The sequence below is a fragment of the Peromyscus californicus genome, unplaced genomic scaffold (genome assembly GCF_007827085.1).
Source record: "Peromyscus californicus insignis strain IS unplaced genomic scaffold, ASM782708v3 Scaffold_22__1_contigs__length_63687245, whole genome shotgun sequence".
Classification (NCBI taxonomy): domain Eukaryota; kingdom Metazoa; phylum Chordata; class Mammalia; order Rodentia; family Cricetidae; genus Peromyscus; species Peromyscus californicus.
This window is the reverse complement of record NW_026294525.1, coordinates 5490065-5516406: the sequence shown is the minus strand read 5'-3', so window position 1 is coordinate 5516406 and position 26342 is coordinate 5490065. Positions and strand designations below refer to the sequence as shown.

The 26342-nt window shown below is 43.1% G+C and overlaps 1 protein-coding gene and 2 long non-coding RNA genes across 9 annotated transcripts in view; 2 read left to right on the top strand and 1 right to left on the bottom strand.

Moving 5' to 3' along the window:
* Positions 1 to 26342, top strand: part of LOC128118287 (uncharacterized) — a 450954-nt gene that overhangs the window by 84624 nt on the left and 339988 nt on the right. The window lies entirely within an intron of this gene.
* LOC128118288 (uncharacterized) overlaps positions 1 to 26342 on the bottom strand; it is a 35960-nt gene that overhangs the window by 5542 nt on the left and 4076 nt on the right. For 2 of the 3 annotated variants that reach the window (XR_008221116.1, XR_008221119.1), the window contains one exon: positions 17358 to 17438. The exons of the other annotated variant lie outside the window; for it this stretch is intronic. This is a non-coding gene — a long non-coding RNA (uncharacterized LOC128118288). The remainder of the gene's footprint in view (positions 1 to 17357; positions 17439 to 26342) is intronic. 3 annotated transcript variants of the gene reach the window in all.
* LOC128118284 (polyadenylate-binding protein 1-like) lies at positions 8047 to 11537 on the top strand. The gene has a single exon (XM_052750825.1). The coding sequence runs from the start codon at positions 8362 to 8364 to the stop codon at positions 10501 to 10503; it is 2142 nt and encodes a 713-aa protein (XP_052606785.1). The 5' UTR covers positions 8047 to 8361; the 3' UTR covers positions 10504 to 11537.

The following is a 26342-nucleotide window of genomic DNA, read 5'->3' as shown; positions in this document are numbered from 1 at the left end:
ACAGAAACCCCAAACAGATGGCCTTGATTTGGGAGAACAGGAATCTGAAAGTTAAAAAGAAGAGTATCATTACCCATGATGACCCTGTGATTCACACTTGGAAAATAGAGACATGTTCTCTGCTACTAATGAGTGTTTGACAAAAACTGGTGTTTGCAGGAATGTGGAAGATAGCACACATATAAATGGACCCGTGGCTCTGGCTTTAAAATTCCCAGGCAGTGTTGATGTGCTAACAGTGTTTGGATTTTTATAATAAAATGTGAGGGAAAGATATGGTAGATTTTAAAAGAACTTTGATTTCTGAGCATAATGTAAAGATAAAATGTCAATTTGTGCCTTGAGGTACGAAGAATATATTTGTTTCTCATTTTTCCCCTATCTAATTGGTAAAGATTCTAAGGAAGAGGTGACTTAGGCGATGATGGGACACAGATGCTACCATGAGTGCACGGTCTAGGAGGAAAGGGCAAGCCAAGAGAGTGGACACCCTCCCCGAGGAATCCAGGACATTTGCAAAGGTCACAAAATACACCAAATTTCTAAGGTTTTTAAATCAATTTTTCATTTATTTTTCTGTGTCGAATGTTTTGTCTCTAAGAATGTCCATGTACCAAATGTGCACAGTACCAGAAGAGACCAGAAGAGGACATGAGATCTGACATCTGGAACTGGGGTTACAGATGGTTGTAAGCTGCCACTATTGAGTGCTGGGAATTAAACCCTGGTTCCCTGAAGGAAAAGCCTGTGGATAGAGCAAGAAGACATCTCCCCAGGATTCTAAGGTTTTTTTTTTTTTTTTTATTGGCATTTTCCATACAAATTTCCAAGAAAATTCCATTGGAATTTTCTCTTACAGCCAAATTTTCTCTCATAGCCCAAGTATAGTGAAGTGAGTTTCAAAGAGTATGTGGGTTCAAATTTTGTACTGCAGACTAGACTTACAATTTCACAACTGAACTCCTGATGTTATTTAAGAAGCATCTCTTGGATGTGGCCCGGTCCGTTGCCTGAGCTTTGGCTGAGTGTGTACAATGGAAGGAACTGTGAAGCCCTCCCAGCAAGGTTCCAAAGCCGACCTCCTGGACCTTGCCCCACATCAAGGACACCAAGTTGGCTGAGTGGAGTCACATTTTTGCTGTTTGTCCCTCGGCATGACATATGTGAAGACACCCAACTGTATACACCAGATAACATCTTACAGAGCAAAATAAACGTCCTGTCCAGACCTGTCTGGATTCCTGATGCACAATATTGTAAATAAATAAAGCTTGCTGTTGAAATAACCAAGAGGGGGATGTTCATTACTTAACAACCAGTAGACAAAACAGTAACTTAGAGGTGACAATATGCAGAAGGATTTTCCTGCCTCTGTCACACCCCTCTAGATGGAATGCCATCTTTACTAGACATGACCAAAGCACATCTGTTTCACATACATAAGTGAAAAGAATGGGCTTGTTTGGAGCTGGAGCAGGCTGGTTCAGTGCTTGCCTAGCATTGGTGAGTGCTAGGTTCGATACCTAGTGTCTGAAAACAACAGAGGAGGGGTGGGGGAGGCAGAGACACAGAGACACACGCAGAGAGACAGGGAGGAGAGAACAAAAAGAATAAGGAAACATGTTTTAATGCAACTAAGTGTGAATTGTGTAATATGCACATTACTGTACCGATAAGCAAAATGTGATAAATTTCTCCTTATTTTGAACATGCATTCTAACTGAAACCATCCATCATATTGTTCTGATCATACTTGATGACAGGAGGTGGTCAACAAAAGCTGCTCCTAGGACTGTGTATGTTAGAGAGAGGACGCAGGGATTGAGGTGGGGGAGGAGCCAAAGAGCCCTTTGACACCAGGCGGCTTCTTTCTCCCAGGCCTTTGTCCCCGCCCCGCTTTCATCTATGGAACACAGCACAGTGTTTACCATGTGATGTGCTGTGGATGAAAGTTTTGAAAAGAACTCTGATGTACAAAGAGCAGGGCAGGGGGGAGCAATTTAAATAAAGACAATTTACAAATCCCCAACTCTTTGAAATTTCACATAGTTTTTCCCTCATTCCAAATCTATAAGCTGCCATGGAGGACCCACATGAGACAGAAGGTGCCTGCCTGAGTGAGTGTTTTTCTGCTCATATCTTTTCTCCTTTCACGTCCCCTGACGTTCATCTGGAGAGCTGTGAGCTAAACCCACAATTATTACTAAGATGGATTTCGAGTCCATCTACAGCTGCAGCTACCACTTCTCTGAGGCAGATGGAACATATATTTATCAAGATGTCTGACTTGAACAAAAAGCAAAACAAGAACCAGTAATGGCATCGCCTGCCTATTTGTATTTTTAAGGAAGAGACTCATTTTCTGGCTTCAAACTTCCCTTTCTCCCTCCTGGGTCTAGGTGCCATGTGCCAGCAAAGGAGAGCAGTGGTACCCAGAGTCATAGGTGTCTGTGAGGTTGTCTGTGCACGCAGGATCACCACTAAGAGACAACCAACATGCGGCAGGAATTTCTGTAGATAATTACATTACATGGGCTTGCGAAATGTCAGGCATGAAATAATAAACAGGGCCCTGGGCTTGGCTGTTCTTTCTAATCCGATAGAGCCATCTATGGAGTGTTCTTTGCCTCTCAACTCTCCATCAGGGGAATGGCCTTCAGTCAGCAGCTCCTTCCTTCACAAAATACTGCACAGGCTAGCATTTTTCCACCCTCTCTACAGTATTAATTAAATTACATAAAACTGGCAGTGTTTAAATTCTGGCATCTGTATTGTCTCATTTAATTACACCCCTGGACTCTTTTCAAAATGCATTCATTTGCTGCAGGGACATCTATCGGTGGAAGGGGAGAATCGGATGCTAGTGATCAAACAAACCATGCCTCCTGCTTGGCTCACCCGTCCTGACTGAGTGACTCTGCAGGTCCTCTGTCCTGAGCCACTTCTGTCCACTTCTGAGGGATTGCAGTGTGACAGTAGTGACAGATATTTACTTTGAATTAGGAAGAGTTTAGTACTAGGCCTCAAAAATTAATTATGCTCTCCCCACCCTAACCACTTCTTTCAAACCCATGCAAGAACACTGTGCAGCAAACACATTTCCATCTTGAATGCCACACAGCAGCAGCCTTATTGTGGATACTGTGCCTCCAAAGTGGGGGCTTACACCCACGCTCTAAGAGAGCACTCTTGCCTTCCCTGAGTTAGGAAGGGTCAGGTCCGGGTCAGGTAAGGTCATAGCAGACAATCCACTCAATGGTCAGACAGCCAGCTTCCCAATGTGAGCCCATGGGAACATAAAATAAAGAACCCCCCAACACTTATTATTGTAGTTTTTTTTAAATAGCGTTTTGTTTGCTCTTTGCAAATTTCATATATTTTGTTCATATTCATCTCCCTCTCCCAACTTCTCCTAGTCTTCTCATCTCCCTACCCAGAAGAGTTCATGTCTTATCACTCTCCCTCTCTGAACAAACAGACATGGAGTGAAGTTTGTGTTGGGTGACTATTCCTGATCATGAGACATGCTCCGGAGTGTGGTTGATACCCTAGATATCACTCCACTGAAGAAAATTTGTTCTCTCAGCAGCAATCCCAGCCCACTCTCTCCTTATCTGGTGGTGGAGCTTCATGCCGACTTCCCGTCTTCCAGGCTGAGGCTTTGTCTGGTGTGAGTTTGTGCAGGTCTTGTGTGGCCGTCGCCATTCCTGTGATTTAACAAATGTGCATCTGCCCTGTTGTGTCTGGAAAATGCTGCTTCCTTGACGTCATCTTCTGACTCCTGCAATCTTTCTACCACTTCTGCATACATCCTGGAGTCTCAGGGAGGTGTGTGATGCAGGCATCCCATTTAAGGCTGAATAGTCCAAGATCTTTTATCCTCTGTGTGCTGTCCAGTTGTGAGTTTCATCTTAATTACCATTGACGGCAAGATGAAGCTTCTCTGATGAGGGTCGAGTGATGTGGTGCGCTATGGGTGTAACAGTCTGTCATGAGGGGTTGTTGTATTGATATTTCTATTTAGCAGAATAACGACAGGTAGTTTTTCTGCTAGGGGCCCGTGATCTATCTAGCCTCATTGATGGTGTCAGATATGGATCCTGTTTAAGGACAGTGGAGCTGTCCTTAAATCTAATCAAAAAGTATGGTTACTCTTACCAATTCTTGGCCTTATTGCATGAGTTGGCATATCTTCCAGGAAGGCCATCGTTGTAACTCTCAGGGTCATAGCTGGGTAAGACTGATGACTTTCTCCTCCAGTAGCAAGTATAACACCTTCCAGCACCATGAACTCTAGCCAGAAGTATGAGTGGCAGTGATATCATTACCAAATTACCAATGTCTTGAGCTGCCAACCCATTCCCCAGCATGTTCTAGTTTTCATGGGGCCACTGGATATGACTTTGATGTTGGGTTTAGCTATAAGGATAAAGTGTGAGGTGGTATTTTCTCTCCTCTGTCTTTAAAGGGTTCTTATCCTAAGGCACCACTCTTCTTGCTATCAGAAGGACCTCTAATAATTTAATCATGTATGAAGTAGCATGGTCCTGCCGCATAAATCCACAGCCTTTGTATTAAAAGGAAGCCAGTAGAAAACTCTAAAGCACATCAAGGTTGATTTTATGGTGTTCAATTAGTTATTGTGGAATAATTAACCCTAGACTGAAGGGAAGGGTGAGCGAAATAATTTCTTATGTGGAAAGAATTATTCTATTCTCCTGATAACATTCCTTATCTCCTGATAAAGCAATTGTCCTCTGGCTTCATTTCTGATGTTCTAATAAAACATCTTAATGAAAAGGAACTCAGAGGAGCCATGGTTTGTTTTAGCTCATAGTTCCGGATTACAGTTTATTATTATGGTGGAATCAATGACAAGAGCTTCAAGGAGTCAGTCACATCACATCTGTAGTCAAGAGCATAAAGAAATAGATGTATATGTGCTCATTCCCTTGCTTCTGCTCAACTCAGTTTCTTCATTCTTCTACGGCTCAGGACCTAGGGAGTGGTACTACCTGCAGTGGACCTGATTGTTCCATGTAATTAACTTAATTAAGACAGTTCCCCACAGACATGAACACAGGCCGACCCAATGAAGACAACAATCCTTTATTGAGATTCTTATCAGATGATTTTGAGATATGTCAACTTGACCAATAAAGTAAATCAGAACACCCCCCCCCCCCCCGCTTTTGGTAATCAATGATTTTTATAACCAAATGGCATGCCCAAGCTTCAGCATCCCTAATCCTGGGTTTTGTTGCTTTAACAACAGAACTCATCTTTGTCTAAGTAGAAAAATAAGCGTAGCCCCTAGTCTAAAAATGCCTAAAACAAACCATTATGGCAAGGTACACTTCCAAGGGTTTTAGGAACATACCTTGTATGACAGAACCATTTCAGCATGTATTTAAAATCTGCAATATTTTAAAGCCTACAATATTCTACTTGCATTTGACTATAGGTTAGTAGTTCTGACTTGAATCTATAGGTGAAACACCCCTGGCATTGATTTATATACACTAACTTGAACAGATGTGTTTTACTGAGAACCATGATAGCTAAGTATTTTTATAAGTCACTGTCATCACTTACCACACCAAATAATTTCTTATATAAAAATGCAATTCCAATACAGTAAGAGCTAATACATTTTTCTTACCTTGTTTTGTAAGAAAAGCATCAAGAAACAGCACGCCAGGGACGCACAAGCAGATCACAGACAATTCAACTTCGTGTGCATTCTTAGCATCTAATTGTGCAGCCCTTCACCCTGCAGGTTATTATGATGGAGTTGAAGCATTTACATTTGTATTTCTTATCTGGATGAGATAATTAGATATTTTTCACTGTGAAATAATTTACATTAATGGGCCGTAACTCTCAATATGTGGTTTTAAATTGCACATTTAAATAATATAATACCTGTCTCCCTTAATTTGACTGTAATTGTCTGCATGCAGTCATTTTATTTTCTTTTCAAAAAGACAACTAGCTAAAACAACATACTAAATGTCTTCAGTTTATCACTTAGAAATTTTCGAAGAGGTGATGTTGCGGGCTTGCTTGGGATTTTTCGGATTCTCAGTCTGTAAGATGAAAGTTTTTAAAAAGGAAACAGCAGGACTCCCTACAGCTCCAGCTAGAGACACGAGAAGTACATGAGCATCCTGAGTACACGGACTATGCAGAATCCGCGTGGCACAGGGAGCATATGGGGCATGTGAAACACATGCTTGGCCTTGGGAGGGGTTTTGTTGGGATTTGTTTTTAGTTCTTTCTCTGTAAGAGCCAAGATACTTTTTTTGTTGTTCATTAGAAGAGAAACTTGGCTTATGAATTCTGTATGGCAGCTTGTTCTTAGCCTAGGTTGGTCTCCAATCCTTCCTTTGGTGACAATTGGTTTTAATTGTTTGTGTGTAGATTATTTATTCCCTCAGGGATTTCACAGGCTTTGATGTCCGGGCTGAGTTAGGTCCATGTTATAGAAGGAAAGTCCGAAATGAACACAGTTTAGAAGACAAAGTAACTACATAGACAGCATCTGTAGATCAACTTTGTTTTGATAGATTATAGCCAACAAGAGTTTCACAATTGTAAATTTGATCACATAGAACCAGAGCTTCTGAAACACATATGTGATAGCCTCTGTGAAAAAGCCTGATAATTAAGGGCTGGGGGTGTGGCTTAGTGATGGACGTTGCAGCTGCCCAGCAAGCACCAGGCCCTGAGTACCTTCTTCCATGTCACAGAGAAAGAGGGGGGGCAGTGAAGAGCCCTGGAACAGCTGATATTGGTGAAATGGAGAATATAATTTAACATATTAATTTACACTTTTTTATAGTACTTTAGTAACTTTTGAGAGATTTCAATTTCTGATGAATTGAATTTGCAACAAAATATATGTTCAAGCAAATATCATCAAGGGTTATGAAACAGTAAGTTATAATTTATATTTGGCAAACAAAAGTGGTACTTCTTTGAGTACCTTGGCTTCTCAGAAATTCAGTTTCTTGTAAAGAAGCGTGGTGTTACCAGTGGCATTGAAGACATTTCATGCCATTGTGCATATAAAATATTTTGAAAAGTGTAAACATTGTCTAATAACACACAAATGCACTGATGATAATAATAAGTGATCCCACTAAGGGGCCAGGGAGGTACTTAGCATGAGGAGGGATGCTCTTCACACATCCTCCCTTCTCCCAGAGCTATGCCCTTGGTAGCTTATTAGCTATACCTCCCTACCACATAACACAAACATCCCCAAGCCACTTCTTCCTATTACTAATTAGTTGCATCTGGAATAAAGTATCTGCCAACAGAGAGTCGATTCATAGCTCTCTAAATTATGAGTTTTTTAATTAGACTGAAGTATGAAGTTTGAGCCTATGGTATATTATATTCATAGTTTGATGGCCCTAATGTGAAACACTTAAACAGGAGACCACTTCTTGTCGTATTCTTAAAAAACCACATAAGTAAAGCAGCCAAACTGAATGATATCACTGCTCCAAATGTTTTTTCCCCTCAAAATTTATAGACTGAAATCTAATCAATGAGGTTATGGCCTTTGGACGAATATTGTCTTCCTCAACAGCCTCCAGAAAGCCTCCTTCCTGCCATTTGAGTTTGTTGTGGGGGTGTCACCTACATTCAAGAGAACTCCCCCACACACCCCCACAGACTCCCCACACCCACCCACACAGCCACACCCACCCCACAAACACACACTGAACACACTCTACTAACACCTTGATATGGGACTCCCAAGTGTTGTTTTTTACTCTATGATAATTTGCTATAGCGTACTGAAATGGCCTGGATAGGGACTTTCGGTCTGATTAATTTTTTTAATTAGTAATTATTATTATTATTATTATTATTATTATTATTATTATTATTATTATTTGTATCGGTTCCCCTTCCCTCCTCTCCTCCCAGTTCTTCTCCCACCTCCCATCTGATTAATTTCTAAGCTCTCAAGAACTTTTGTATTGAAACTTTTCTTTTGCAATATGAATGGAAAACTACCTCTGAGGGGATTTTTCTTCGCCCCCACCTCCTGTGCGTGTGTTTGCATGCCTGTCTGTTTGTATCGTCTGTTACCAACTTTCTAGACTGAGCTAGAATAGACTAAACTGTATTATTCACGGAAGCATTGTGATCTTGAATTCTTTCTACATCTCAGGAGTTGAGTAGCTCCCTTGAAAGCATCTTTACCATCCCCTGAAGTCAGTGCAGGACACATAAAGTGTACAATTTAAACTCAGAACAAACATTTATTATCACCCCCTCCCACCATTTTAAAAAAAGAAAGAAAAATCCTCAAATCCACACACCCAATACTTGGATTCCATAATGGGAGACCAGCCAGAACCAACTGGGCACCAGTGTCCGGAACCCGGATGTGGAGGCAGGTTTGCACCCGGACCTGGGTTCTTAAGTCACCACCGCCTCGCTCCCAACCGGAAGCGACCGCGGAGTTCTAGGCCGTTGAGGGACTTTCCATTCTGGTGGCCTTCTCTTCTTGCACTGGTCCCTCTCCTTGCCCAGCCGCCTTGTGCAGACATGAACCCCAGCGACCCCAGCTACTCCTTGGCTTCGCTCTATGTGGGGGACCTGCACCCCGATGTGACCGAGGCCATGCTCTATGAGAAGTTCAGCCCCGCCGGGCCCATCCTCTCCATCCGGGTTTACAGGGACAGGACTACCCGCCGCTCGCTGGGCTACGCCTCTGTCAACTTCCAGCAGCTGCAGGACGCCGAGCGGGCCTTGGACACCATGAATTTCGATGTGATAAAGGGCAAGCCGGTCCGCATCATGTGGTCTCAGCGGGACCCGTCGCTGCGCAAAAGTGGAGTAGGCAACATCTTCGTCAAAAATCTGGACAGGTCCATTGACAGCAAAGCGCTGTATGACACGTTTTCCGCCTTCGGGAACATCCTCTCGTGTAAGGTGGTGTGCGATGAGAACGGTTCCAAGGGTTATGGGTTTGTACACTTTGAGACCCAGGAAGAAGCTGAACGAGCAATTGAGAAAATGAACGGGATGTTCCTAAATGATCGCAAAGTGTTTGTGGGGCGATTTAAGTCTCGTCGGGACAGGCAGGCTGAACTTGGAGCCAGGGCTAGAGAATTTACCAATGTTTACATCAAGAATTTGGGAGAAGACATGGATGATGAGAGACTCCAGGGTCTCTTTGGCAAGTTTGGGCCTGCCCTGAGTGTTAAAGTCATGACTGATGAAAGTGGAAAATCCAAAGGGTTTGGATTTGTAAGCTTTGAAAGGCATGAAGATGCACGGAAGGCCGTGGATGAGATGAACGGGAAAGACCTCAATGGAAAACAAATTTATGTTGGTCGAGCTCAGAAAAAAGTGGAACGACAGACTGAACTGAAGCACAGGTTCGGACAGATGAAGCAAGATAAGCGCAAAGTTGAGCAGGTACCACCCCGAGACAGAAGCATCAGATGCCAAGGTGTTAATCTTTATGTGAAAAACCTTGATGATGGCATTGATGACGAGCGTCTCCGGAAGGAGTTTTCTCCGTTCGGTACTATCACTAGCGCCAAGGTTACCATGGAGGGTGGTCGCAGCAAAGGGTTTGGTTTTGTATGTTTCTCCTCTCCGGAAGAAGCCACTAAAGCAGTTACCGAAATGAATGGTAGAATTGTGGCCACCAAACCGCTCTATGTAGCTCTAGCTCAACGCAAAGAGGAGCGGCAGGCTCACCTCAGTAACCAGTATATGCAGAGAATGGCAAACGCCAACCCAGTCAACCCTTTCCAGCCAGCACAGGCTCCTTCAGGTTCCTTCATGACAGCAGCACCACAGACTCAGAACCGTGGAGCATACTCTGCTCCTAACCAAACTACTCAGCAGGGACCGAGTCCCCGTGGGAGTGCTCAGGGTGCGAGAGCTCATCGGTTCCAAAATACGTCTAGTGCCATCCACCCATCTACTATTCCATCATTTAATAGTTCAGGACCAGCTTCCTCACAGGCTCTACGGAGTATGTCAACACATCGTGCAGCCAACACTTCCACACAGATGACAGGCCCACATCCCGCCACTGCTTCTACGGCAGCTGCTCCTGCTGCCCGCACAGTTCCCCAGTATAAATATACCTCTGGAGTCCGCAATCCCCCTCAGCATCTTAACACACAGCCACAAGTCACCATGCAGCGGTCTGCTGTTCCTGTCCAAGGTAACAAAGCATCTTTGACTGCCTCCATGCTGGCGTCTGCTTCTCCTCAAGCGCAAAAGCAAATGCTGGGGGAGTGGCTGTTTTCTCTTATACAAGCCATGCACCCTGCTCTAGCTGGTAAAATCACTGGCATGCTGTTGGAGATTGATAATTTAGAACTACGCCACATGCTTGACTCTCCCGAGTGTCTCCACACCAAAGTTGATGAAGCTATAGCTGTGCTGCAAGCCCACCAAATGAAAGAGACTCCCCAGCAAGCGGCCGGCAGTGTCACTGGTGTCCCAACTGCTTAAAGTTAAGCAAATGAAAGCATGAAACCCCTGCTTCACCGAAGAACATTATCTGGACATCGAAAAACTATGGGGGGAAAAAGAAGCAAAATCGAAACTAAATGAAAAGGGAATGAGAATCTTCTGTGCCATGCCAAGTCGGTGCCGGGTCTGGTGAGCAATGCAGGCCCCGAGAGCACTTGGCTTAAGACAACAGAAACAGTGAAGTTTAAAAACAAACGAACGTTTTATGGACTTTGGGGAATTGATTTCTTTTTTCATCAAAGTAAAAAAAATATAAAGCACCTCTTGAGTTGTAATTCGAATAGCTCCAGATGTCAGTTCTAAGTAATAGAATTGATAACTGAGCAAGGGAACATGATTGGATCATAACATTCTTGCTTTACTACAACTCCCTTTAAAGAGTAAAAGGGGAAAAGAAAGGTGTCACTGTTGACTAGTAACACCACTGAGATGCCAGGCAGGCTATTGCTTGTGACCGACTGTTTCCACACACTTGTTGCCATAAACAGAACACATGCAGTCTGTAATTCTCAACCCCATCAATTAGTGGCACCAAAAAACCACCTTCAACTCAGAAACTTGTGTCTGTAGCACAAACTACAGAAAGTGAATTGTTACAGCCATAAAAGTTATGTTTGTCATCCTGGTTTCTTGGAGCTGTGTTTTGGCAGGATAGATGAGAAGGTAAAGACAAACGCATGAGGTCATTAACAACTATACTATACAAAAACACAAAGGCAGGAAGAGGGAAGGAAGGAGGGAGACCGGAGACATGGAGATAGAAGAGATGGTTTGGAGGGATTAGGGTTAATGTGATTTTTTTTTCAGGCCCCCAGAGAACCCAAACAGGAGATTTCAGGATGAGAGACTTGCCCTTTGAAGCACATGTGAGCTAGTGCATTCTGGAGAAGGAAGTGCTAGGATAAGTGGCTTCCTCCACACAAAGAGGGGGGATTTAAGAAGAAAAGGAATTCAACAAGGGGTTTGGTGTTCATGAATACTGATCGACACAATTAAACTGTTTTTCACAAATACTAATGTATTTTTAAATTTAAGTTATTTTTTTGTGGTTGAATTATTTTTGTGTCCTAAAACAGTAATTCTGTGTCACTGAAAAACTACAATATTATTTCTCAGTATTCTTTCTTTTTTTTTTTTTTTTTTGGTTTTTTTTCGAGACAGGGTTTCTCTGTGTAGCTTTGCGCCTTTCCTGGAACTCGCTTTGGAGACCAGGCTGGCCTCGAACTCACAGAGATCCGCCTGGCTCTGCCTCCCGAGTGCTGGGATTAAAGGCGTGCGCCACCACCGCCCGGCCAGTATTCTTTCTTAATGGTAGATTGCAGCATAAATCACTCTAAATACAAAGATTTGTACAAAACCTAATAGCAAACATCTATGCAAGTGATTTCAAAATGACCAGCTTTTTGGTAATATACAATTAAAATACATTGTTCTCATTTGGGGGTGTTAATAGCTGTTGGTAAACATAATTACAATCAAATTTACACCTAATGACTTATACAGTATTGAGACTCTCAGGGTTGTTAGAGGACATGGAGAAGCAGAAAAGTGAAAAGATGTTTGATTTTATTAGGACATCAGATCTCATATTTGCAGGAACTAAGTTCCCGGTGGTAGCAAGTGTCACTGAGTATTATACAAGAAACTTTCCTGTATCTCCAAGCCATCCCCTTGGTAGGAATATGGGTATGAGCCTAGGGAGACATGAGCCTGGATGCTTTTAGCTGGCACAAAAAATTGCAAAGAAAATTTCCTCCCAGGATGACACATGGCAAAAATGAACACCGTGTCCATGCTCTGGAGCATTTCAGTGTGGTCAAACTAATGGAGCAGTCCTGTCCTGTCAGACAAGTACTCCAAGCAGAGATCCAGTTAACCATAGTTTTAGAAAAATATTTGAGGCATGAGGCAAACTATGGAAAACTTTATGCAAACAGAAATGTGCAGTTCACAAAAGTCACCCACATGGTAAATGGAGAGGCAGCAGAAACCCTACCACTTTGCCACAGGAAAGACTCACCCGATTACCTTCCCTACTTTTCAGTATCATCTTCTGCCCACCTGAGATCCTGACTGTATCATCTTTGCTGCACATTCAAAGATGCATCTCTGCCTGCTTATCTCCACCAATAGTTAGTCAAAAGGGTTTTGTTAATTTTCATTTCAAAAGTGTCTTTGCTTTGAGAGACAGAGCCAAGGCTTTCAAAGTAATGGTAGATTTGGTAGAGATTCACAATAACCTCTCTTGCACATTAAGTTCCAGAAGTTAAGGTACTGCCCAGGTCTTCACATGTTTTCACCAGATCTGATTCTTGTAGACTTAGAATGCCTTTGTGGAGGAAGTCAATTCACCAAGTATATATACATCTATATCCAGTTTTCTTTTTCATTTTCTAAAATTATAAAATTTTTATTTTCTCCAAAAGTTAGAGAAAAAATAAAGCTGTTGATATTACTTTCCTGCTTACTAAGGAAAGTCTAACTCTTGCTGAGAATAAAGTTCTTGAGAGTTAGCCGATTGTTTCAGTCCGTGTAAGACTGGAGTCTTTCTCATCCTCTGGAGTTCATTACCCTATAATGTCCACTTTAATATGTTTTGTGGTTGCTGCAATTAATTGCTTTCTTTGTAACTTTAGGGTTTTAACCTTAAATTTTTTATTTTTAATTGGTTTCTTTCTCTTTGACTGGAGACCAATGCTCAATTCAAATTCATCAAAATATTTCATCCATGAACTAAAATTTTTACTTTTCAAGTAAAAATAAGTCATCCATGTTTGCTTTGTTCCAGTCCAAGGGACTCAAGTCCCCTTGCTTTGCTGTGTCTCTTTCACTGTCATGCTCTAATTCAGGTGCAAATGTTTACTATAAGATCGGCTGGATATGTAAAATCCTCGCCTTATATGCCTGGTGGCCTGAATTTCCCTGAATCCATGGAAAAGTAGAAGGAAGTATCCAGCTCAGAAGAGTTGTCATGGAACCTTGCAAATACATATCTCACACACACACACACACACACACACACACACACACACACACACACACGTAAAATTTAAAGACTGCTCAATGCTAGCTTCTGTGCTTCTCAAATCTTGCAAACTTACTCTCTATGTAGGTGCAGATGCAGTTTCTAGGGTGGCAGTCTTACAGGATTGCCCAGTTTATAAAGAACATGTAATAAATTCTGGACCAATGAGATGGCTCAGCAGATAAGAGCTCTTGCCACCAAGCTGGGGGACCCAAGTTAAGTGCTTTGGAACTATGCAGGAGGAGAGAAGCAACTGCCACAAGTTGTCCTCGAGCTCTCCATGCTCATGATGGCACACATGTGCCCCCAACAAATATACACACAGAATAATAAATATAAATTCTTAAATACCTTTGCTCATTTGTGATAAAAGAACTTAGGCCAACAAACACTTTTTTTTTAAAAAGATAAAATATCTTAGCACCAAAGTTGCTTGGTACTCCTTGTATGTGAAGTTAATAAATAGCCTTTTATGAGCTTGCTATTATACCAAAGTTTCCTAGTCAGAGCCTGTCCCTATTACCTGCACATGGAGGAAGGGGCATCTTATCCCTACCATCTCTCCCTACTCCCCCTACCCTGCACTCATCTATGATCCCTCATCTTGCCTGGTATAGTTCCAATTGTGCTCACATCCTTGGTTCTGTTGATCCTGCCTTAACTATCTACCTTCTTAAAGTCTCATTCCGTTCCCTCCTCCACAAATCTTCCTGAGCACAGAGAGAGAGCAGCACCAACCCCTACGGGATCTCATGCAGAGGTCCTGTGTACTTAGTGGCTGACTAGAGTTGCTTTCCATTTTTAATACATGTTCCAGCACAAGAGAGAGTGACAGGGACCATCACAATGCATTCATAGGACTCCTGGGAACCTTATTGCCTGATTAAAGGAAAGGTATGGAGTACTATACACAGTCATATTTGGGGAAAAATGCTAAGGTCATTTTAGTGAGCCAAAAATCACTGAGGAAAGGGCTCAGTTCAAAGAGCAGAGTGTTTAGCAGGCCTGAAGAAAAACCTATCCCCGGTATTTGGCTACATCAAGGATCAAACGTTTTAGCTGATGATTATAATAAATCACCCGTTTATATCCATGCATGTAGTCTTTGAAACCCAATGGGAAACATTTTTTTTCCCACAGAACAGTTTTTAATCTTTCATGGAATGCAAAAGCCCAAGAACTGTGGGACATGTGTATCTTCCCTTCCTCTTCTTCCTCCTCCTTAAGAAAACTGGCCTCAGAACAGTATCCTGAAGTCCTTGTCCCAGCCTGTGGATGCTCCTAAGTGAGTACTGTAATACAGTAGTGTATGAGAGAAACGCTTCACAAGCTGCAGTCTGCCATAGAAACACAACACTATAATTTCTACAGAGATAGAGGTGGCTGACAACATTATGTCTTGGATTGATCCATCTGTAGTGGGTGAGTGGGGACATCTGAGTTGATTAAGTCTGTGTTTAAAGAAATTGTTCTAATGTGTTTATTATTATCAAGATAATAGTAGGAAACCAGTGTGGACCTGACTCTTATCAGAGATAGTTGGATGCTTTTCCACAGGCCCTTTAGAAACCGTAAAAGTAGGTCCAGGAAATGAGAAAGACAAATTTAGTTTAGTTCATGAAAAAGAAACTCCTTAAATATGTAGTAGAGCTCTCAGTCTTCACCAGAGAGGTCTCTACTTACAGTAGGTCACAATTAGTGTGGAAACAACTATGTCCAAGCATAAGGGACTGAGAAGACTCAGATCTAAGTGGGACATCTACATCACCCACCACCACCTCCAAAGCTCAGGGAACATTGTAGAAATGGGGGTGGAGAACTTGTAAGAGGAGGGTTTGAGAATGAGACCCGAAATTTTGGGGAGTACACCACCCTGCACCCCGCCCCCTCCATGTTACTGGAGAAGTTGGGAGTCACTTACCAGACTTCTTGTTTTTTTTGTTGTGTTTTGTTTTGTTTTTTTTCAAGACAGGGTTTCTCTGTGTAGCTTTGGTGCCTTTCCTGGATCTTGCTTTGTAGACCAGGCTGGCCTTGAACTCACAGACATCCACTTGGCTCTGCCTCCTGGGTGCTGGCATTAAAGGCATGCACCACCACCACCACTGCCCTGCTGAGTTCTTGGTCTTTTTAATGAAAGCGTTTATGAATGGACTCAAGCAGAAGCTATTAGAGTTTAGAAGGAAAATCTCAGCAGCTGCCCAGAGGAAGAAGAAAGAGAACAGGAAGAGAGGAAGCCACGCTGTCTGAGCTAAGCTGGCACAGAGGTCAGCCACAGGCTGGAGGAAGGGCCACAGGGTAGAGGGAGGGGCTGGAGACAAAGGTGAACGGGTCTGACGTTTTAGGGAAATGGTGCTTATATAATCAACAGAAGGAAGGAAAAGATGTAGCATGAATCTTAAAAGGTCTTATTATTAAGAATGAACCTGAAGCCAGGTATTGGGGTGAATGCTGGAAGGTCAGAGAAGCAGAACAGCCACAGCCACCTCACCTCTCCAATTCCTCATCTGATCCTGTTTCCTCAGACTGGAAGCCCGAGGAAACAAATAGATCTCAGCTGAACTGCAGCAGCTCAAAAGCCTAAAAGCTTAACCAGCCTCTAGTTCCTGGTCCTCACACCTTCTATACCTTTCTGCTTTCTGCCATCGCTTCCTGGGATTAAAGGCATGAGTCACCATGCCTGGCTGTTTCCAGTGTGGCTTAGAACTCAGAGAGATCCGGATGGATCTCTGCCTTCAGAATGCTAGGATTAAAGGCGTGTGTGCCACCATTTTCTGGCCTCTATATCTAGTGGCTGTTCTGTTCTCTGACCCCAGATAAGTTTGTTGGGGTGCACAATATATCAACCACAAGTTACCTTTGTGAGTAGTTCAGAAAAGTGGGCAGACTTTCAAGCTGCCCAGTGTTGACTGTAAACCACTGTGCTGGGGATTCTGGGAAGGAAAAGCACATTATGGCAAAGGGCAAGTCTTCCTCCTCTCTCTTTAGCATGACATAAGGTGGACCTGACTTCCTGAGAGGTGGTCCCTTGTTGAGGGGATTGACCTTTACAACTAGAATAACCAAGGGAGAGGACCAGAGAACCCTGTGTCTCCATGTAGAGGTAGATTCCATGTTTTCCTATAACAGAAAGGACTGGTCCTCTACAGAACAGATTTGGCCACACATCCATGACCTCATTGCTGCCATGGTAACCTACAGAAGACCTGCACAGGATTGGGCCTGTTCATCAAAGTTTCATCATGGATGAGGAAAGGGCTCTTGAGGGTATACTCCTCCCGAAGGGAATATTGGAAGTTGATGGGCAGGAGAAGGTGTCTTACTTTCTGCAGTTATATCCCCACCAGCAAACTGCCCGTGCTCTGGTAAATGGCCTTCCACCCATGCTCATGCAGGTGGCCATAAACTCAGAGTTGCATATGTACGAACCGCACATAAAAGCAGGGAGGGAGCTTGTTGGGGAGAAAAAGAATTTTAGTAAAAGGTTGGGGGCTTAGACAAGGTAATGTGAGTAAAACAGACTATATTCATCATATACTTGTATGAAACTTTCAAAGAATAGAAAGAAAAACCAAACAGACAAAACCCAGGAAATATCTCAAATCCAAACATATCTGCACTCTGCCAAACTCTCCACGGATTAGCAAAATCAGAAAGTTGACCTGTCAAAAGTAGGACCAGGAAGGAGTTCTAGCCGTCTGTTCCTTGGCAAAAATCTGGAGCCTTTTTACCCTCTTTGTGAAAACAGACTTGTTTGTTGTGATTTTAACTTTATCTTTTATGGAGCATGACTCACCCCAAGGCTCCTCACCTCACTGCAGAAGCTGAGGGTCCCCATGATCCACCTGGCTGGAGTGGGCAGCTGGTTCCCCTGAAATACTCAGCAGAAATCCTGGATGCAATGACAAATTTGTAATCTTCCATCAGTGCAGAGGAAATAAGGAAATTGATTCCCTCCAACAAACAAGGCTGAGCCTGGCATGGAGCTTGTACAAGTGAACCTTATGGTGCCGGGGTAACCTTGCTGTGCCTTCCAGCCAATGGCCCTTCTCTAGCAGCTGTTGGGTCCTTAGGCTGGATGGCCTGCATCAGGTACCCTGAGGAGGGCCACTGCACTAGACATGAAGGCAAGGGTAATGTGTGTGTGTGTGTGTGTGTGTGTGTGTGTGTGAGAGAGAGAGAGAGAGAGAGAGAGAGAGAGAGAGAGAGAGAGAGAGAGAGAGAGAGAGAGAGAGAGAGAGAACGGGTGTGGCGGGGGATGTATGCCTTGCATTGTGTAATAAGTCAGATATGATTTGGTCTGTTTATGCATCAGGAAATTTGGTGGAATACCTTCTTTAAGATGAGTGTACCTACCCTCATAATGAGAACAGCCTATAACGTTTTATGCCCATTTTCTTGTTGTTCTTACTTAAAAATTATTGGGGTTATCAGGAACAGTGTTTATTTTTCTACTTTTTAAATGAACTTGCATACTTTTGGAATGTTACATTTTCCTTTTAGAACTTCTTTTAGTTATTTGTTAATTGATTGGTCTTTGTATTTTTGTTGGTTTTTCTTTAATTTGTGTTTTACTTTTATGTATATGGGGGTTTTGCCTGCGTAAATGTGGGCACAGCACCTGCATGTCTGGTTTCAGCAGAAGCCAGAAGATGGTGTCAGTTCTGCTGGAACTGGAGTTACAGAGAGTTGATGAGCTGCAATGTGGGTGCAACGTAGGCCCTCAAAAAGGGCAACCAGTGTTCTTAGCCACTAAGTCATTTCTCCAGCCCCTTAGCTTTTCAGAGGGAGAAGTGTGGGTTCAATTTCTTTTCTTGAATCAGTCTTGGTGATTTGATAATTTTCTAAAAATCCCTTTTTAAATCAATTTTCATGATTTTTTCTTACAATATATTTTGAACATATTCTTTCCCTTCCCCATATTCCTCCCAGATCCTCCCTACCCACCCAACTTCATGTTCCCTCTCTCTTTAAAAACAAAACAAAATCATGAACAAAACAAGAATCAAAGAGAACTAAAAAGACAAAATAGCAAGACAATAATTAAACAAAACAAAAATGCTCAAAAAATGAAGCCTGATTTGTGTTGGCCAACTTCTCCTGGGCATGGGATCTGCCTTGGAGTGTGGTTGACATGCCATTAGAGAAAACGGATTTTCCCTCTACCAGCAGATATCAACTACAAATAGCTTCTTGATTAGGAGTGGGGCCTTCTTCACCTTCTCAGTGTTGGGGTTGTCTGGTTTGAGTATGTGTAGGCCTTGAGTATACTGCCATGCTCTCTATGAGTTGGTGTGTACATCAGTCCTTTTATGTCTGAACAACGGTTTCCCTGGAGTCGTTCACAGGCTCTGACAGTCTTTCTGTGACCTTTTTAGCAGAGACCCCCGAGCCCCGAAATCCTCTATAGGGCTGAGTACTCCAAACTCTCTTACTCTCAGCACATTTCACTGGTTTGAATGCTATGGTTTGGACACAGTTTGAGGGCTCCCCAAAGCTCCGTGTGCTTAAATTTTATCCTCATTGTAAGTATTAAAAGGGAAGAAATTGAACTGGATTTGGCATACAGATGCAGGGCCTTTGGAAAGTAATTAGGATTCGATATGTTTTGGCAATCAAGAACTCTTGATTGACTTCTGGTACACATGCACACATGTACATACACACCACATGTATACTCGCACACACAACCCCCACATGCAAATACAGACACAAACACACAAATACAGACACACACACACACACACACACACACAGACACACACACACACACACACACTTCCTTGTGTTTCTTTGCTCTATCTTCCAATCTTGTTCCCAATTAGGCACCACCAGATCTATTGGAACGGGTACCTCCAGAATGATGAACCAAAATAAACCTCTTTTTATTTTATTTTATTTTACAGTACAATTCAGTTCTACATACCAGCCACAGATTCCCTTGTTCTTCCCCCTCCCGCCTCCCAGCCCACCCCCCATTCCCACCTCCTCCAGGGCAAAGCCTCCCCGAGGACTGAGATCAACCTGGTAGACTCAGTCCAGGCAGGTCCAGTCCCCTCCTCCCAGGCTGAGCTAAGCGACCCTGCATAAGCCCCAGGTTTCAAACAGCCAACTCATGCAATGAGCACAGGACCCGGTCCCACTGCCTGGATGCCTCCCAAACAGATCAAGCCAATCAACTGTCTCACCCATTCAGAGGGCCTGATCCAGTTGGGGGCCCCTCAGCCATTGGTTCATAGTTCATGTGTTTCCATTCGTTTGGCTATTTGTCCCTGTGCTTTATCCAACCTTGGTCTCAACAATTCTCGCTCATATAAACCCTCCTCTTTCTCGCTAATTGGACTCCCAGAGCTCCACCCCGGGGCCTAGCCATGGATCTCTGCATCCAGGTCCCTCAGTCATTGGATGGGGTTTCTAGCACGACAATTAGGGTGTTTGGCCATCTCATCACCAGAGTAGGTCAGTTCGGGCTGTCTCTCAACCATTGCCAGCAGTCTGTTGTGGAGGTATCTTTGTGGATTTCTGTGGGCCTCTCTAGCACTTTGCTTCTTCCTATTCTCATGTGGTCTTCATTTACCATGGTCTCCTATTCCTTGTTCTCCCTCTCTGTTGTTGATCCAGCTGGGATCTCCTGCTCCCCCAAGCTCTCTTTCCCTCGACCCTTGCCCTTCTTTACCCCCACTCATGTCCAGGCTGTTCATGTAGATCTCATCCATTTCTCCGTCATTGGGAGATCCCCGTGTCTTTCTTGGAATCCTGTTTTCCAGGTAGCCTCCCTGGTGATGTGAGTAGCAGTCCAGTCATCCTTGTTCCACATCTAGTATCCTCCTATGAGTGAGTACATACCATGTTTGTCTTTTTAAAAATAGTATTAACCTTCTTCAGATATTTTGTTCTAGTAATAAAAATCTGATAGATATGACTCAAAGATCATATTGTCCTTGGATTTCTTTGTAGCTGCTGTAATTTTAGCCACCTCTGGAATGATAATCCTCTCTTACATTTCCAGCTTTTCTCACTTCCTGTTTATGGAGTATTGTTGCTTATCACACCTATTATTTGTTTTTGGAAATCAACTTTTGGCTCCTGTTGATTTTATGTGTACATATTTGCTTTCTGTTTTTCCAATGGCCTGTCTCTATTTCCTTGAGTTACTTTAAACAGTATGTTGGGTATTAGTTATTTCCTTCAGCCTACCTCTTGCTTAATAAACTTATTTCAAGGCACTTCAAAGCTCCAAGTATCTCCTTAGCTAAATCCCATAGCTCTTAATTAGTGTTGTTTTAAACATCCAGTTGTAATGACTTTAATATTTAATTATGCCCGGTAGTCTCCTTTGTTAGAAAGAACATCTCAATCCTCGATCCTCTCTCTGTCTTTTGTGACCTTCACACTTTTGAGGAGTGGCCCAATTATTTCACAGATGGTCATCATTTGGGGCTTGCAGGACCTTTTCTTTCTCCTCAGTGTTCTTCATTTTAACCATTATGTATGTAGGTGTTGATGTCGTACTTTTTCTTCTTAAATTCAAATGGCTTCTTAAGTTGAAGTTTCATCGAGGATTGGTATTCTTCCATGATTCTGGGAAGCCATCAACCATCATCTGCACATGTTGTCTCCTCCACTACCTTCAGGTTAGAGATGTGCTGGACTGTTTCTGTCCTATATATACCAGCCTCTCATCTTTTTTCATCTCTTTATATATGATTCATATAATTTTGGAATAATTTATGTAGATCCTCTACATCATTGATCTTTTCTTCAGCTGTCTCTCTCCTGTTATTGAGGACTGTGGTTGTGTTAATTGGAGTTTGGTGAATCTATTAGCAACATGAAAGCAAATATCTCATGTCTCTCAGAGCTTTCTAGATTAACTGATTCATCCTCCTGGTTTGGAGTATCTTGTCTGATTTCTGCAGTCACCATGCAGTTCTATGGGTCTCAGAAACCTGGGAACTTCTCACTCTTACTCCTTTAGTAAGCTGGAGTATTTGGGATCACTTGATCATGTTTCTCTAATTCTCAGAAAGGTTAGCCTGGGATTTCTCAAAATATGGGTACAGGGCTCCTAGAAGCATCTCTGCTGAAATATTGATTACCATTATGTCAAATGTCAAACTCCGAGTTTCTGTACACTAGGACTAGACATGACGTGGTGTGCTGCTTTTGGGAGCCATCTGCTGTCTCTCCAACCTCCAGGATTTTGTGTTTAGTTATTTTGTCTTTTAATTTCTAGAATTTATTTTTCAAATTTCTTTTCTAAATTTAGATAATTTCTTTTTCCATGACCATTCCTTTCAATTTCTATTTTTATTTGTTAAATGTGTTAGATATATTTTTGTCTACATCAAATAATTTCAAATATCTGATTAGAGTAATTTAATAAATTGTGACTTGGCATAAAGATCAACCATGGAATCTGTTTCCTCAGGAGGTGATTGCTTATGAATTTGGATTTGAGTTTCTTGAAACTTTCACTAGATTTATTTGATACCTACCTTTGAAGGGTTCTTTCACAGATCAATATATATTTACCTCTACCACATCTGGAATACTCCATGACTGAATAATTTTAAACTCATTTGCAGTTTTGTGGCACCCTCAGGAAATGCCATCATAGTCCCTAGACTCTCATAATAATGAGTTCATAGTTTACAGTCTCCAGAAAAGAACTGTTTTCCACATGTCCATGATCATGATGAGATGCACTCAGTTAGAAGGCTGGACATTGAACTCTTCAAAATGTTCACCCCAGTCATAGTGAAGCGTCTATGGGTGGCTGTATGTCCTTCCCAGATTCGTATATTGATGCCCTAGACCCCTAACAGCACTTTACTTAGATATAGAGCCTTAGACGGCAGTGATGGTTAAATGATGTCTTACCCAACAGAGCCAGTGTGGTGTTCTAGAAACTGAAGAGGTCTTGTGGCTCTGCCAAGCTACGTGAGGACAGATTGAAAGGTTGGCCAATACCAACAGAAGAAGCTAAAGTACCAGCACCTTAATCTTGGGCTCCTGGCTTCAAAATCTGTGAATGAATTTCTATTAATTGAGTACCCAAGACTGTGTTGTTGTGTGATGGCAAATATGAGCAGTGTCACGTAAAATGCTGTTGTGACAGATACTTCATACAGAAAAGGCTTTCAAACCACATGATGGCTAGAGGGTAGAAAGGGGCTTAAGGAGCACATTTGAAAAGTCCTAGAGTTTTGGAAGAAAAATGATTAAAGGTGGTTCTGAGAGGTGTCATAAGAAATGGGGAACATACTAAAAATCATAGGAAGGATAATCATTGCTGTTAACTGGAAATCAACTTGGATGAACTATGGTGTATAGTTCAGTGAAAACTATCAATTGTGATAAAAATAGGTCTTTAGCTGAGGAAATTTTAAAGCAAAACTTTGAGTTATAGCTCAACTTCTCCTCTTTGCCTATAACAAAATGGCAGAGGAGAGGGCTGGATTAAACTGGAATTCCCAAGAAACATGGAATATAGCTTGAGAATTTTCAGTCTCCCCATTTTAGCGGGGGGGGGGGGTGTCAGTGGAAGGAACTTCTGAGTCAAGCATCATCAAGGTCATATCTCAATTGGAGAATCATTTGATGAGTGGATTAGATTACGGGTACAACTTCCAAAGCCAAGGCTGGGCCTTAGTAGAAACCAGGGATGGAGATAGGGTGGTCTCAAAAGAAACTTCACCCACCTCATTAACAAAGACAGAGATGGGACAATAAGGGAAGGCAATCAGAGTCTCAGAATCCCTTCTGATGAAACAATGGATCTATCTGGCTGTAAACATTTAATACTTGCCTGACAGGGAAGAATCTCTCTCAAGGTAACTCAGAGGCTCTCAGGCACACTAATCTCTCTCAAGGCCTCTGGCCCCCAGGCTGGGCTGTCTCCCCAGTTTTGATAAGTCGGACGGCTACCACCTAAGACCTAAGGGGAGAAGACCGTCCCCCAAGCCTGAGAGGCCTCACCGAGCCTTAGGTGTGCCGGGACATAGAGCCGCTTCGCTGATAGGTTCAGGGGACCAAATGTCAATGACCATTCCCGAGAATCTGTAAGTGTTTAGGGCACCCCATTCCTTTCTTATTTTGAATTTCTCCTTTTGGAGCGATAAGTCTTCTGCAGGCCTTTCCTGACCCTGTATTTTGGTTGCATGTGCAGAACATGCCTGGTTCACAGGTTAGCTGCGCAGAAGAAATGGGGGGCCTCAGGATGAATCATAAGTCCAGGCCTGCTGCCCCATTAACTGGTGCAGATGAAGGTAGATGAAGACCTGGAGCTGAAGTTTTTAGAAGGATGGGCCGAGACTTTGTGTTGGGCTGTTGGGATGTTGGTGTTTGCACTTTGCTTGTGAGAAAGGCATCAATTTTGGAGTCCAGGGGGAAAAGCGTCATGAGCTGAGCTTTGTCCTCCAGATTTCACACATTGAAAGCTGTGTTTTCCTATGCTGTGGCCAGATTTGGAGACGATATGTAAAGTGACAATTGAAACTAAATAGAACTATAAGGATCGAATACCAGTCCCACAGGCTAGCACGCTTGTATGAGGGCCTGAGGAAAGGCTGGGGGGAACCAGAAATCAGCTTTTTGCAAGCTGCAGTAGTGTACTCCAGGACAGCTCAGCCTCCAAAACTATGAGGGGGAAAAAAATCACAGCATTGAAACCACCCAGTTAGCAGCCAAAGAGAAACAGTCCAGGAGCCTGAGTGCTGGTGCAGCCTTTCCACATGCACATAGGACGCACAGTTCCCGCTCCCCCACTGTCTGCAATAACTCAGCACGCCACTATCTCTAGAGTCCTGTGCCAAGCACAGAAACGCGCCAGCCTTTACCCTCACGGCTCCCTCCTCTACTTACCCTCATTCCACACAGACAGTTGCCTTCACCCTCTGCTCCCATCATGGTCTTGACTTTGTCTTCAACGATCACACTCACTTCTTAAGTTTGAAGAGCACGTCCACTCTTTAGGAGCACACTCAACAGCCCTACGCTTTGGGATCCTGCTGGAGAAAACTCGATCACTTCCCAACCGTTCTCCAGGTTTGTGTTGTCTCCAGTCCTGCATTCTTCTGGCCATGTTTCTATTTACTACTGACTCTCGATATATAACCTCACTTTTCACTTCACAGAGAAAATAGGGGCCCTCTGAAAGGAAATTGCTTAATGGCAACCCCTCTTTCCTCTTCATGCCACCTGCAGCCATCGCCTCTTCCTCCTTTGTATTGTCAGTAAGGAGGTAGGACATCCCATTTATAGCCAACTCCAAGGTTGTTATCTGCCTTCTGTATCATCTCATCTCCTTCCATCATTATCCCGTTCATCCATGTGTTCATTTATTCTTCCATTTAAGGAGGATCTGGAGGAGACCCAGAAAACGTAGCTATATTAGGCACTGATTTAAAGTGGTAAGGTCCTCTGGGAAGAGAGAAACAAGCTTGTGATGAGTTATGGTGAGGGTTATCTCCTGACAGTTGGGAAGCAGTGTCTTTAGATGTCCCCAGGACAGTGCTTAGCTCGCAGTCCCCGCTGATGTCCCTGGATCCACACTCCACTTGGACTCAGTGAGTGAGATGGCATCAGGCATGACAGTATCTGCCCTGAGGTGCATGGTCCCTCATCAAGGCTGTCCTGGGATTTGCTGGAGGCTGATGGGAAAGCATGGGTTGACGCTGAGGGCGTGGGTTGACACTGAGGCATGGGTTGATGCTGAAGGCGCTGGTCTCCTTCTCAGGGGAAGAAAAGTGAAGTTGATACAGAGAGCTGGGAGACTCCAGCAGTGTCTGAAGACTTTGGGGTCTGATACACTGTGCATATCTGTCTCTATGTCTCTCTCTCTCTCTCTCTCTCCCCTTCCATTTCTCCTTTCCTCCTTCCCTCCCTCCCTCTTCCATCCACCCTCCTTTCTCTGCCTCTTGCTCTTCCTGATAGAGAAACAGAATGCTGAATAATCATGATTAACTTAAAATGTTAAGTCCAAGATATAGCACAATTCAGATAACAGAATCACTCAGCCTCTGACAAACTGTCACAACCATATCCCAGTGGCACAGGATACTGATGTAGCAGGAATCTTAAAAATTCTTATTAATAAGAACAAACCTGGAGCCAGGTATTGGGGTGAATGCTGGAAGGTCAGAAAAAGAGCAAGCCACAGCCACCTTACCTCGCCGATTCCTCAGCTGATCCTGTTTCCTCAGACTGGAAGCCCCTGAGTCCTCATCTAGAATGAATCTCAGCTGACTGCTGCTAAAAGCCTAAAATCTTAACCAGGCTATAGTTCCTCGTCCTTATGCTTTAAATACCTTTCTGCCTCCTGCCATTACTTCCTGGGATTAAAGGCTCTTGTTACCATGTCTGGCCGTTTCCAGTGTGGCTTTGAACTCACAGAGATCCAGGCTGATCTCTGCCTCTGGAATGCTAGGATTAAAGGCATGTGTGCCACCATTTTCTGGCCTCTGTATCTAGTGGCTGTTCTGTTCTCTGACCCCAGTAAGTTTATTAGGGTGCATAATATTTTGGGGAACACAATACCACCATATACTAGTGCTTTGGAGCTAAATTAAAACAAGTGAATGACTTAGTCAAAGTCATACCGCTGTGTGGCAGATTATTTGAAAGGACATAGTTGGTGGCAAATAGAGTTATAATCCCAACATCTAATCCCAACAGATTTCTTCCCCTACAATAATGAATGGCATGGGTATGGAGGGTAGAAACCCAGAGCCAGACAAGCAGCAGAGCTAAGAAGGGCTCTGAGTTTTCTAGTTTACACTGTTAGATGGATGGT